Source organism: Culex quinquefasciatus, chromosome 1, assembly GCF_015732765.1.
Source record: "Culex quinquefasciatus strain JHB chromosome 1, VPISU_Cqui_1.0_pri_paternal, whole genome shotgun sequence".
In the NCBI taxonomy this organism is placed as follows: Eukaryota; Metazoa; Arthropoda; class Insecta; order Diptera; family Culicidae; genus Culex; species Culex quinquefasciatus.
The window spans coordinates 125425937-125440011 of record NC_051861.1 but is presented as its reverse complement, the minus strand read 5'-3'; the positions used below and the strand labels follow the sequence as shown (position 1 = coordinate 125440011).

Below are 14075 nucleotides of genomic sequence, written 5' to 3'. Positions count from 1 at the left end.
ATCCGTAAATTGCCTAGCGATCTAAATATTTTTATCAAATTTTATATATTTTTGGAATGACTAGTTATAATTATGATTTAAAATTTAATAAATAATATCATTTTAAATTATTTTTCATGAAACATTTTTGGCAACTCAAGACAAATGTATCGAATTAAGACAGCTGTTTTAGTCATTGTTTTTGCATAATGTTTCAATTATTTTGATTGATTTCGGTTAAAACAGAAACAGAGCAAAACAATTAGTACACCGATCTCCAAATGAACTGCTCTAAAATCTCCTGTACCTAATTAGACTGTAGTCCCGATTTTCCCCTAGTTGGCGGTAATGACTTTAAGACAACTTGATTAATAGTTTTTATATACAACATGCATGTCTAAACTTATTCAAAATTTAACTGTTATAATTTTATTTGTTGTCTTTTTATTTGTTATTTTAGACATTTAAAAAGAGGTTTTCTAGTCATGACAAGTAAAAAAATGTATTTATAAGAGACTTATTAAATTTGAATCAGATTGGATAAGATACAAAATAACAAACCAAAGCTCAACAAAGAACAAAAATAATCTTTCAAGCTATCTAAATCTGCTATCCTTTTTTAGGTTGAAGTGTAGATTACCACCAATGAATAGTATTGAGCTAATTCTATGAATTTAAGCTTGAAAAACATGCACATATAATGAAAACATAGATTTTAATACTGTTTTAAAAATTTCCCGGGATCCTGGAATTCCTGGATTTCGAAAATATTTTTCCCGTTTCCCGGGAAATTCAAAACCCGGGAAAATTGGACGCCCTAATTTAGACTGAAAAAGTTACATTACACCAGAAAAGTGTAAAATTACACATTTTCAGAGATAAAATTATACATTTTTTTTCTGAAACAATCGATGTACCCCTTCCCAGATGTAAAATTACCATGATTTTTTACTGTGTTCAACACCATTTTAGTTGATTTTAACTTGATATTTTATTGCCGCCATTTTGAGACAAATTGTAGCTCAGCCAGACAACGGATTTTTTGTGTGGTTCAGTTAGGTTATTGCTAATTTTTTTCATGTTTTTGTCCACCTTCAAATGAAATAAAAAACATGGAGCACAAAATATTTATGAAAATTAAAATTTTCCTTGAAAACGTTTATTTTTGTTTTTTTTTAATAACATAGGACATTTTCAGATTTTTTTTAAAATTGTGAATTTAAGGACCACAGATCGAAAAAAGATGTAAAACTTTGGGGGAATTTTGTTTTTCATAAATTCATTAATATTTTGCAAATTTTTGGGAAGCAGCACATATATACAAATAGATATAAAAAAAAGTTAACTTTTGCTTAAAAAATTTGAGAGTTGGGTTTCAAATTTGAAATTGGGAAACAAATAATTGACACGCTTGTCGTTTTATTTTTTTTATAATATAGCACACTTTTAGACTTTTTGTAAATTTGGAATTATATAAAACATTAATGAAAGAATATTATTTTCATAAATTTATTGATATTTTCAAAATATTCGGCACTTATGTAATAATGTATACAGCATTTTGTGATACTTTTTGCTTCAAAATTTCAAAAGTTGGGCACTAAGAGAGTTTACATTTTCAAAACATAAGAAATAGTCTTTCCATTGACCCACCCTGTAAATTTCGCCCTTTAGAGAAAACAGCATCAACAAGTTGTTTTCTTTCCTTTTCATTCGCTGTTTACTCACAATATTACGAACGAGAGAATCGAAACAAAACCACCAACAAAATGTCAAAACCAGCTGCCAGCTGTTGATAGAGTGTATACGAAAACTGAAGCAAAACAGAAATCTCACATGGCAACAAACTACAATTTTAAGTTGAAAAGGGTGTAATCGTCTTACGTGTGGTGTTATTTTTTTAAGAATTTTTATAAGTTTTTTTTAACACATTTTAAGTTAATTATTAATTCAATTTAAAAAAATTACAAAAATAAAAACATATTGAACGAACTTACGGATAGTCCCTTTCGAAAAACAACACCCACATCACTTGTCCAGTCCGTGCGGACTTTGACCACGCGTTGCGTGATAACTTTTTTTCGGAAGTGATTAGCTAATTCGGTGCTCGCTCGAGAAATGCTTCCGCGGAACGCCCAAACCGTACGCCGCCTGAGCGTCCTCAAGCGGATCCTGACCAGTGGCAACCATAGCAGTTCTACCCGCTTCTGCTCGACGACCGGCGCCACAATCCGCATCGACGACGTCGAGAAGCAGATCGAGCCACCCAAGCAGCCGGAACTGGTGCCGAATGGCTATGGTGAGTGTTGTTTTGTGGTTTCTTATCTAATCAGTTTGGTATTAACGACCTTGGTGGTGTAGTTAAGGTTGCCGAGAGCGGGGAAGCGAACCTGTCCCAGACGAGGCTGCACCACCTGCGGTGGATGCTCCAGAAGGACAAACTGGGCCAGGATATGATCCTGCTGGGGAGGCCCAGGAATCTGCGGCGTAACTTGATCATGCAGTTCTCCGAGTTGACCAGGAGGAGAGATTGAGTATATTCTGCTGAACCGGGATACCACGGAGAGTGATCTGAAGGGGAGGAGATTCAGGACAGGACGGCGACGTATTACAACCAGAGTGCGGTGAGGGCGGCGACCGAAGGTCGGATATTGGTTATTGAGGGCGTGGAGAAGACGGAGCGTAATGTGTTGCCGATTTTGAATAATTTGCTGGAGAATAGGGAGATGCATCTGGAAGATGGGAGGTTCCTGATTGCTGCCAAGAACTACGATAGCTTGTTGGAGGTAGGTTACAGCTGAACCAAAACAAAAACAGGTTTAACTCAATCCAATTTTAGAGATTCAACCAGGAACAGCTAGACAAGTGGGGCTTGGTACGAGTTTCCGAAGACTTCAGGGTGATAGCACTGGGATTGCCAGTTCCGAAGTATCGAGGATCACCGCTTGATCCTCCACTGAGATCCCGATTCCAAGCGAGAGATGTTAGCGAGCTTCCGTACCTGGTAAGGTCAAGAATAGCAAGTCTCGATCAAGTTCTTAACAATTCTTCTTGTAGGATATCCTAACTGAAGCGAAGCTTCTGGCGAATGAAAAGAACCCGGAACTGCTCACCAAGCTGACCTCTTTCGGATTCAGCGTCTTGTCGTCAGCTTCTTCTTTGCCAGACTTCCCGATCGACAACATCCGCTACGTTGGAATGCTAGTCAACAATAACCCGCTACAGGCTGAGCATAGTCTGCTAACCCGTCTCTACCCTTATCCGGTGTTCCTGGAAAAGGAAGGCATAGGACTAACGAAGTCCCTCATGGAATCGCTGCAGATTCAACCGGATCAAACACCCTCAACCCAGATCGTCAGCGTAGGCCCGGTCAACGAGGACACGCTCTCAGTAAACCTCAAGGTCAACACCAAACCCGTCAGCTTCACCATGCAACGAGGCAAATCCGACGTCCAGCAAACTCCGTCAACCTACAAGAACACCAACTACCAGCAGAACCTCCTCGCAGAGCTCATCCAATCCATCGCCGTCGGCGACGTCTGCCTCGTCGGTCCCAAAGGGTGCGGCAAGTCCATCGTAGCGAACGAGCTGTGCCGCCTGATCGACCAGCAGGTCGAAACCATGGTCCTGTACCAGGACATGACCGCCCGTGACCTGATCCAGAAGCGGACCACCAAGCTGAACGGTGACACCATCTGGCAGGACTCGCCACTGCTGCTGGCAGCTCTGCGAGGTCACGTAATCTCGCTCGATGGTATCCATCGACTTCACCACAGTACCTTGGCTATCCTGCACCGGCTGGTGCACGATCGCGAAATGCAGCTGTACGACGGTCGCCGGCTGATGCGACACGATCGGTACGATCGTCTGCTCGAAATGGGTTTCTCGAATGAGGAGCTGACGACGCGAGGGATCCTCCGTATCGATCCGGCGTTCCGGATCATCGCGATGGCCGAACCACACCAGAAAACCGGCACCAACTGGATCACCGCCGAAACGCTGAACCTCTTCCTGTTCCACGAGATTCGTGGACTCAGTCAGGACGAGGAACTCAAGGTGATCGACTCCCTGTACGGCCCGCTGGACAATACCATGCACCAGATCCTGAAGGTAGCCCACTACCTGCGATCAGCCAGCGATACTACCATGAAGAACCTGGCGAGCAATCTGTCCACCCGACAGCTGCTTCGAATCGCTCGACGACTCCACGAGTACGGCGAGCACCTGTCGGACCGTTCCGCGTACAGCATTCTGCACAACACATTCCTCACCAAGTTTATGCCCAACTTGCCGCGAAGCGTCCTCGAGAACGCGCTTCGATCGTGCGATGTGACCGTAGGTCACGAAAGTCGCGCCGAATACGTTACCATATCCAGTGATCAGGGAGTCCTTCGCATCCGGAAGGACCGAGGTGCCCATCTATCAGACGGAAGCGGTTAGCAAGGTTCCCGACATCGTGTTCTACAACGTGCCGCAGCACGTCAAGCTAATGGAGCGACTGCTGCAAGACTTCACGCTTGGCGAACACCTCCTCCTGGTAGGAAATCAGGGCGTCGGTAAGAACAAGATCGCTGATCGTCTCCTTCAGCTGATGAATCGACCTCGGGAGTACATCCAACTGCATCGGGATACCACCGTGCAGTCGCTCACCCTACAAGCAAGCATCCGGGACGGCAAAATCATTTACGAAGACTCCCCGCTGGTTAAAGCGGTCAAAAGCGGACACGTCCTCGTCGTAGACGAAGCCGACAAAGCGCCAATCCACGTGACCTGCATCCTCAAAACCCTGGTCGAAAACGGTGAGATGATGCTGTCCGACGGCCGGAAAATCTGCCCTCCAGCTCGAGGCACCCCAGAAGCCAACGATTCCTGATCTACACCCACCCCGACTTCCGAATGGTGGTCCTCGCCAACCGACCTGGCTTCCCTTCCTCGGCAACGACTTCTTCGCCGCCCTCGGCGATCTCTTCTCCTGTCACGCCGTCGACAACCCCTCGCCAAATTCGGAAATCTACCTGCTGAAACAGTACGGACCGGACGTACCGGAGGCGACCATCCGCAAGCTGGTGGACGCCTTCTCCGAGCTGCGCGACATGGCCGACGGCGGCATCCTGAACTACCCGTACTCGACGCGCGAAGTGGTCGCCATCGTCAAGCATCTGCAGCGCTTCCCGAACGACGACATGGCCGAGCTCATTGGGAACGTGCTGGACTACGACCGACACGCCGGAAACGCTCGATCAGGTGACGAACGTGCTGCTGAAGCACGGGCTGGAGATTGCGCCGTACGCGAAGAACGAGCTGGCTTCGTTGAGGCGACAGCGCGAGATCCAGATGACGATCAAGAGCCATAGTGGGAAGGACGTTTCGGGGCCGAAGCACGGGAAGGTCGATCCGAACAATGACCCTCACGTGGGTGGGAATACCTGGGCTGGGGGCTCTGGTGGACGGGACACCGCCGGGTTAGGGGGTAAAGGAGGTCCGTACAGGTTGGACTCTGGTCACAAGGTTCACCAGCTGTCGGACGCCGAGAAGGACGACATCCCGGAACACGTGAAGCAAGCGGCTCGCGAGATGAACCGGAAGGCATTCGAGCAGAAGCTCAAGGAGATCCAGATGAGCGGGTACGACCACAAAGTCTACACGGAGTTCAGCGCTCCAGTGCAAAAGCAAGTCCAACAGTTGCGAGTGATTCTGCAAGCGCTGCAAGCCAAGAGCAAGGAACGCCAGTGGCAGAAGCACCAAACATCCGGAGAAATGGACGACACCAAGCTGGTCGAGGGAATCACCGGCGAGAAGAACATCTACAAGAAGCGCGCCGAGCAAGAACCGGAACCGGGACAACCCCAGGAAAAACCCAAACGCCTCAAGCTACTCGTAGACGTGTCCGGCTCGATGTACCGCTTCAACGGGTACGACGGCCGCCTCGATCGTCAGCTGGAAGCCGTCGTCATGGTCATGGAAGCGTTCGACGGGTTCGAAACCAAGATCAAGTACGACATCGTCGGGCAGCGGCGAACCGTCGAAATCCCCTTCATCAACGCCAACAACACCCCCCGCGACGACAAGCGCCGGCTGGAGACGATCAAGATGATGCACGCGCACTCGCAGTTCTGCTGGAGCGGCGATCATACGCTGCCGGCGGCCCGGAATGCCGTGGACGCGCTCGCCAAGGAGGACTGCGACGAGGCAATCGTGGTGGTGCTGAGCGATGCGAACCTGTCGCGGTACGGCATTTCGCCGCGCAATTTGAACGATATTCTGCAGAAGCAGGCGCCGAAGGTGCAGGCGTACGTGATCTTCATCGGCAGTTTGGGCGATGAGGCGCAACTGTGAGTATTGAGAGGGCGGGAGTTGGGAGGGACGATCTGACCGGGGTTTTTTTTTATTGTTTCAGGATCACCAACAATATGACCGCTGGAAAGAGCTTTGTGTGCATGAACCTCGAGCAGCTGCCGCAGATTTTGAAGCAGATCTTCGCTGCTTCGGTGCTACAATAAGATTTGGCCTTCTTCAAGGGGTTTCAGGGTTTCTGTTTGCATGTTTACAGGTATGACTAGGCATTTAAAGTGAGTTGTATATAAGATTTTGAGAGATTAATAAAACATACAAAAGTAAAAATGTAAAACACTGATATATTTATCTAGAGTTTTTTTATTAGGTCCTATAAACATATGAAAGACAATAGTTTATTGGTCTTTTCAACAAAAAAACTCTGGATATATATTGACGACACGTGGTCTTTGAATTTTCTGAGCCTCTCGATCTTCGTCTGGGTGCCGATGGTCGATTCTTCAAGAAACGTGTGCACTTCGTGGTTCATGCGGCGACGACGACACCTGAACTCCACCGTAGATCATTCGTAGCGCTTTTCGTTCGAAAACTCCAAGGACACGTTCGTCCTCCTGCCAGGTTTCGTGGCCAAAGAGGACTACGGGTACAGTGTTTTGTGCATCGTCAGCTTTGTGTGGTGTTGCACGCGAACCGAAGTGAGGCTCTTCCGTAATCCGAAGTAGGCACGATTCCCAGCAAAAATACGAGTCCGGATCTCTTTGCTGGTGTCATTGTCGACAGTTACCAGCGATCCCAAGTATACGAACTCGCTCACCTCATCTAACTCATCGCCATCCACAGTTAGAGGGACGAGGCACGGGAACGAACGTCTTTCGAGCCTCTTCCTCTCATGTACTTCGTTTTCATCGTATTCATAGCCAGTCCTCGCTTCTACCTTCAGTCGGGTGTAGATTTCCTTCGCCGTCTCCTGGTTTCTTGCCACAATGTCGATGTCATCGGCGAAAGCAAGCAGCTGGTAGGACTTGTTCATAATCGTGCCACCCGTTTCGATGCCCGCCCTTCGAATAATGTTGAACATCGCACTGGATAAGCCATCACCTTGCCGCAGCCATCGACGTGATCCGGAAATCCCTTCTCATGCATGATCCGCCATAGCTGCTTGCAGTCGACTGTATCACAGGCCGCATTGAAATCGATGGATATGTGATCTGTAGGCGCGTTTTACTCACACCATTTCTCGAGGATCTGTCGGAGAAAAAATATTTGGTCCGTGGTGGCGCACGCGCCAGTGAAGCCCGCTTGGTAAGGCCCCACGAACCTCCGTGCGTACGGTGTCAGCAGACGGCAGAGGATCTGGGAGAGAATTGTTTAGGCCGCGTTGTTGAGCGTGATGCCGCGGTAGTTGCCGCAGTCCAGGTCGTGGTCACCATCTATCCAACCCTTTGATAGCTTCTCCTTCTCCCAGATCTTTGAAATCACACTGTGGTACCATTTTGGTGATACTATTCTTACCAATCGCTTTGTTGTTCTGCCGTCTACAAGACTCACTCATCCCGCCCATCTCTGCTTGCGGTTCACCAAACCTTCCCGGGATGGACTGACTTTCTCGTAGAACTAGTACGCATTTTGTTGGAGGTTTACAGCTGTTCCATGTGTTTCAAGTCTTTATATCCCGGAAGAGATGGGTTTGCTGTCATCGCAACAGTTTGTACGACTCCTTGTTCCCACGGACGTTATGAAGAAGCCAACACCCAGGTTTTCTCCCGGACCACCCTGAGCGTAACAAAACGTGTCACTTACCTTGCAGATTACAAAACATTGATCTGTCATTGAAGCCGCAATCGCAAGCCGGAATCCAACTGACCAAATCATTACGTAATTTGTGCAAGACCTCTTTTTCAATCATTTGAAGTCTTCTTTCAGTCGCAATTTTCATGATTTTGGAAAAACTTTTCACATTTTCACAATATTAAAAGCGTTTTCCTTGCTTACGCACTGTTTTCCACCGAATTTCCATCGAATTTTCACCCAACCGACGCACTTTTCCTCCCGACAACGAAAACGCGCGCGCTCAAGTCACCGCCGAAAAAAAAAACTGTTTTCTTTTCGTCGACTTTTATTTCGTTCGTCGAAGTTTGGACTACGCAGAGCTGCCCGATATTTCGTGCTGTCAGTTGTTTTGGGAGGGGAACGAGAGTGCTGTCTCTTTCACTCATTCACACCAGCCAAAAGTCATCTCAGCTTTGGAAAGGTTCGAAAGAGAACGTACGTGGATAAAAGTTGTCTCGAATCGCCGCAGACCGGTCGTTGATTAGATTTGCATTTTTTGCGCTGCAATTTATGGTTGCAATCATGTCGGTGAGTTGTTCTTTGATTGTTGAATTAATCAAATTGATGAAATTAAACTTTGAGGGGTAATTGCAAATGAGATCATCCGATAAAGTGATTCGTCCTTGAACTCACTCATCTTTGACGTTTTGAGGTTATGTTTTTAGGATGTTGCGTTTAAGGGCATCGTCACCGGGAGGTGTCAAATCGACTTTTTTTTCGCTCCGCAAAAACACTGAAATGATTTAACACTTTAAATTATTCAAATTTCAGTTCGAAAAAGCCGTCGAGGACGTCAAGAACCTGAACGCGACCCCCGCGGACGCGGACCTGCTCGAGGTGTACGGCCTGTACAAGCAGGCCACCGTCGGCGACTGCAACACTGCGAAGCCAGGCCTGCTCGACTTTAAGGGCAAGTCCAAGTGGGAAGCGTGGAACGGGCGCAAGGGCATGACCCAGGACGAGGCCAAGCAGGCGTACGTGGACAAGGTGGCGCAGCTGGTCGAGCAGCACGGACTGAAGTAAACTCGGGCGGGAGGAGCATTTGACGAAGGCGCACAAATTGGTTGGGGTTATTAGACTGGAATCTTTCTTTTTAAAGGACGTACATTCTGTTTCTTGGGATGGTTTTAAAGGGGCTTTTGGACGGTTTCTTCCTTAGTTCTGTACTAAATGGGCTTTCCACCTTCTAAACTATTCGATATTTAGTCAACGACTTGTTTAACGGTAAATTAGATTTAAGTTGAAGCAACAATAAACTCATTTGGAATCTCAACAAGAAGTAGTTTGAAGTGGTATAAATTGCTTTATTCAATAAATATTCGCAGTTTGATAACTTACAGCTGATAAATTGCAGGAATTCACGTTTGAAGTGTTTAAATTTGTCAAGTTTAGCTAAACTTTTTTGGAATATCTTCAGCGCTAGATAACTCAACATGTAATACACTAATTTCTAACCGGACCCCCGCCCTCCTGGGCGTTCCTCCGCTGGCGCTCGTAAAACTCCTGCGTCAGCTCGCTCAGGTTCCGCTCCAGCGTTTCGACCTCCTCGAAGCGCATCGCTTCCCGGGCCTGCCGGATGTACCCCTTGACGATGTTAATCTGGTCGATGAGCGGATCGGCGCTGGCCGACACGTTCACGGTGGCCGTTTGGAAGCCGCTCCACTGGTCGGTTCCGGTGGCGGGGGCCGGGTAGAACCGCCCGTTGGTCATTTCGGCGGTCGAGGCCGTGCTGGAGCTGGAACTGCCGTTGGTGGCGTAGGACTCGGATTGGAGTTCGTACCGCTCGTAAGCTTCCAGGGCGAGTCGGCGTTCGCGCTCGATCCGGCGGGCCGTTTCTTGCTTTTTGCGGGCTTGGATCTTTTTGATTTCGTCCTCGGCGGGGAGCGGCGGAGTGGAGAGCATTTGCTCCTTGATGTAGGCGATGCAGGACAGGCGGATTGATTTTTTGAGGGACTCTTCGCGGGATCCTTGGGGGAAGGGGAGGGCCAGGATGGCTTTGCTGATGTTGTCGATGCGCTCGGCGGCGCGGCCAATCTTTTCGCGGAGGGCGCTCGCGTCCGAGAGGCGGTAGATGGCGTCGCCTTCGTACAGACTGCCGATGATCTTTTCGTACATTGGAATATCCGGAGTGATTTCGCGCTTCTCCTGGAGCAGCTTCTCGTACAGCTTCGTGACCGGAGGTCGATCCGACCAGGAGTCCATCTCCTTGCGGTTCATCAGCAGGTGCAGACAGTGCTCGCAAACACGAAATCCGGACGAGTCACGATCTTTGGAGGACATCTCCTCAGGAGCTGGAGTCGGCCTCGGAGCAACCTCCGTCCCAGGGCTCACCGGCTGCACAATACTCCGAGCCTCGTCAAAGGACAAGTGAAACGAACATCCGTCGCACATGACCGATCCGCAAACCCGGCAGTGGTGCTGCCTCCGCGTCAACCCGAATCCCTTCGCGCAACTCGGACACAGCTTCACCAACTTCCCGTCGATCCACGGAACCTTGCTCTGCTCGTGCCGCTTCCGCGCGTCCGGATCCGACGGCAACCCGTCCAGCAGCTTGTCCAACCGAATTATCAGCTTATTCGTCTCCGTCGCGTACCGCTCCAACCTCGGATTCCGAACCGCCTTAAAGTAACTCAAGTGGTCACAATCCGTCCCCACAACCTGCCCCGCCGCCAATATCGGATTCTCCACCTTCACACCACCTCCCCCCTGCCCCAGCGAACTGTCCAAATTCCGCGCCAGCTCGCTCGCCGTCTCGTCCAGGTTCAAAATCTTCTTCTTCGCAAAGCTGAACATCTCCCGCAGCGACTTGAGCAGGTCCTGCTCCTCCGAGTGCTGCTGCTCAACGTGGGCCGTCAACCGTTCCGGCGTCTTCAGGTCCGCCTTGCAGATCGGACACAGGAAGCCCTCCAGAATCTCCGCGTCGTTCCGCAGCAGCAACATCCCCGACGAACCTTCATCCGGATCGTCAAACGGGTTCGACATCTCGCTGCAAGAAATAGAAATCAATCAATCAACCCAATTACGGCGGTCGCGTAATCGAACCTTAATTATTTACGGTTGACGCCCCCCGCAAAAATTTCACCAACCAGATTTGCTCCAAATTTCACGCAACAAACTTCAACTTCAACTCTTCAGAGCTCGGCGATGACGAATGCAGGAAAGGAAGAGATTTTTGATAATTTTTACTGCCCCACCACTTGGTTTCGTCCGCACCGCACCGGACTCCTCCTCGAAACCGCAAAATTTAATAACTGCAGCAAAGCTGAAGGGAAAGTGACGGATCGAAAAGAAAATAAAATGCAAAATGTAAACAAAATTGGGTGGTGAAAGTGGGCGGTGGAGAAGTGTCAGATTCCGGGATTTTTTTTTGAGGAGGGATGCTGGCAGTGTGCTGTCAGTTTTGAGGGGAGAGAAGAATATCGCACAGGCCTAGCGAATGATTGGAGGGAAGCGAGGGGGAAGACACTTTGTTTTAAATTTAAGCGGTACACTCAAACCCCGGTGGTTGGTCACTTTTTCGTTTGACACTTTTTTAGTTTGTACCCCGTTGGTTGGTCAAAGTCAAACTAAAAAGTGACGAACTGTCACTTTTTACACGGCGCTCACGCACACTATCAAAACAAACGCTCAGTAGTGTGAGTGAACTCCGTGTAAAAGGGGTGTCAAACTAAAAAGTGACCCCGTTCGTTTGACAACAGTTGGTGTCAAACCATCGGGGTTTGAGTGTATACGCACTTCGAAAGGAACCGGTCAAGAAAAAATCAAATGGGCAGCAGTGGCAGCCAAGCCAGATAGGGTGAAGAAAGGCCCCAAGAAATCGTTGCCACTCCTTTGTTCTACAGTTCGTAAAGCTGTACCCCTTCCGATCTGCGTACTAGCCTTTAACCATAAAAATGTTTACAAAATGCTGATTTTTTTTGATTTGGTCACGAAAAGACAAAGTTCACGATGACCCAGTCACGACGTTCTAGCAGAATTCTAGCAGAGTTCTCACAGAGCTGGATATTCTTAGCATTCTAGAAGAAACGTTCCACCGTTCTAGCAGGATTCTGGCAGAACCAGCTCTACTAGAATATTTCTTGACTGGGGATTATTAGCAAAATTGTTTGAAGAAAAATTAAAAAAAATGTTTTTTTATAAATCTTTAACAATAACATTTAAAAATAACCAAACAATAATAAACTAAGAAATGCACACAAATCACAATAAACCAAATTTCCAGTTTTTGCTTTTTAAGTGTTTTTGAAACCGCCTTGAGTCAGGGATATAAAAAAACACCCAAAAAGCAAAAACTGATAATTTGGTTTATTGGACCTTTAAAAAAAAAAAAAAACTCCAGAATTGTTACAATTAAGGAATTTTATTATTTTATTTTATTTTATAACATAAAACCTAGCTTAAAACCCAAAAAACCACAGAGTTTTTGAATTTTTAAATATTAGTATTAAAAAAAAATAAAAAATGAAATTTTAAGAATTTTTTTAAATCAGATTTTGATATTTATGATATTAGGAGTTTAAAATAGGTTCCATGATTTGAGAATTTATTTTTTTAGAATATTTTATCTTTGAATTTTATCGTAAATAAATCAGAATCTGTTTTTTTTCATGTTAACATTCTAAGTTTTAAAATAAAATTTAACTATATGTTTAAATATTTTATTATTTCATTTGGGAAAATTGTTCAATTTAAAGACATAGCATTTAAAAAAATAGGAATATTCCAACTTCTTTTTCAGAATTTAAGAATTTAAGGACTTTTATCAGATTTTGAGATTTGAGGTTATCAGAATTTTATGAATTATTTCATTCGAAAAAATACTGTAATTTTTTTTAAATGTTAAAAATTTTAAATTAAGAAAACATTTTTAATTAAATGTTTTAAGATTTGGCCGTTGCAAATATTTTTCAAAGTTTATGTCGCCCTCTTCAAAATCTGGGGACAAAACAAATATTTTTTCAAAAAGTTTCATAATTGTCATAAAAATAGAAGTTAAATAAACTTAAACCATCCAAAACGCATTTTTAAAATGTACAGCAACGCAAAAACTTTTTTTCGTATTTTTTCGTCAATGCTGGTATTTTGGAAACAAATGATTGCAATACAACTGGACAGGTGTATAATGCATTTTTAAACACTTTTTTGATTCTAATGTTTGCTCGTTGGTTGAGCGCTCAGTTGAGCGTTTTAGCAGAATGCATTACTATGAATATAAAGAGACGAGTTGTTCCTTTTAATTCCCCTATATATCAATTTTTTAACTTTTTTTTTTAATTTTTTGCCTCCCCCCCCCCCCTTCGATTTTGCTCAGAGTCGAGGGACATAAGCTAAAAAAAAAATTGCTGCGGACCTTATAATCGAGATTCTGATTTAAAACTAACGAAACTTTACAATTTATTTAAACGAAAAAGAATTTAAAAATCCAAATAAAATTACTTTTTGAATTCTAATGTGTAATATCGAACTCATGAATCTTAAAAATCTAAAATTTTAAATTTTGAAATTGGTTCCTAAAATTAAATTTGAATTGTTTTTTTTTTTTTTTTTTTTTTGATAGAAAGCATCCTACTTGACAGCTTGGGAACCATAATTGATCCTTCGTAAAATGTTGTCTTGTTATTTTTTTTATGCAAAAATTAAAAAAAAGCGATCAAAAGATTATTTTTGACCGTATTTTTTATCGTTGAACATAGAAATTGATGTAGAGATTTAGGACACTATTATTGTAATGTAGAGATTTAGGACACTATTATTGTAAAATAAAAAATAATATCTTAAGTTATAAAATTCTAATTATTTATTTACACTTGAAAATTTTTATCTTTTTAAAAAACGTGCTTAATTTTCAACTATATTTGTTATTGATTGTATTTTTTATTTATTTTTTTTTAATTCCTTCAATTCTTTTCCGAAATTCCCGGAAGACCAAACCCCCCTCCCCCCGTCGCTAATCTGTCAAACACAATTTTTGC

General features: G+C 45.0%; 3 protein-coding genes across 3 annotated transcripts; 2 read left to right on the top strand and 1 right to left on the bottom strand.

Moving 5' to 3' along the window:
* Positions 1 to 2011: 2011 nt before the first annotated feature.
* Positions 2012 to 6593, top strand: LOC6035159 (von Willebrand factor A domain-containing protein 8). Its single transcript, XM_001845339.2, is given in 11 exon segments — positions 2012 to 2278; positions 2341 to 2504; positions 2506 to 2554; positions 2557 to 2765; positions 2819 to 2983; positions 3037 to 4377; positions 4379 to 4849; positions 4852 to 4900; positions 4903 to 5203; positions 5205 to 6311; positions 6377 to 6593. Coding segments are annotated over 11 exon segments (4140 nt in total). The 5' UTR covers positions 2012 to 2097; the 3' UTR covers positions 6480 to 6593.
* Positions 6594 to 8490: 1897 nt separating this feature from the next.
* Positions 8491 to 9382, top strand: LOC6035161 (acyl-CoA-binding protein). The gene is made up of 2 exons (XM_001845341.2): positions 8491 to 8631; positions 8875 to 9382. The coding sequence occupies exons 1-2, from the start codon at positions 8614 to 8616 to the stop codon at positions 9124 to 9126; spliced, it is 270 nt and encodes an 89-aa protein (XP_001845393.2). The 5' UTR covers positions 8491 to 8613; the 3' UTR covers positions 9127 to 9382.
* Positions 9383 to 9386: 4 nt separating this feature from the next.
* LOC6035160 (rabenosyn-5) lies at positions 9387 to 11358 on the bottom strand. The gene is made up of 2 exons (XM_038249799.1): positions 11146 to 11358; positions 9387 to 11089 (listed from the first exon to the last, which is right to left on the bottom strand). Exon 2 carries the CDS (start codon positions 11083 to 11085, stop codon positions 9547 to 9549), a length of 1539 nt encoding a protein of 512 aa, XP_038105727.1. The 5' UTR covers positions 11086 to 11089; positions 11146 to 11358; the 3' UTR covers positions 9387 to 9546.
* Between the last annotated feature and the right edge of the window lie 2717 nt (positions 11359 to 14075).

Excerpts from the sequence above, each read along its gene's own strand:
- LOC6035160 (XM_038249799.1), bottom strand. The coding sequence starts at position 11,085 with ATGTCGAACCCGTTTGACGATCCGGATGAAGGTTCGTCGGGGATGTTG.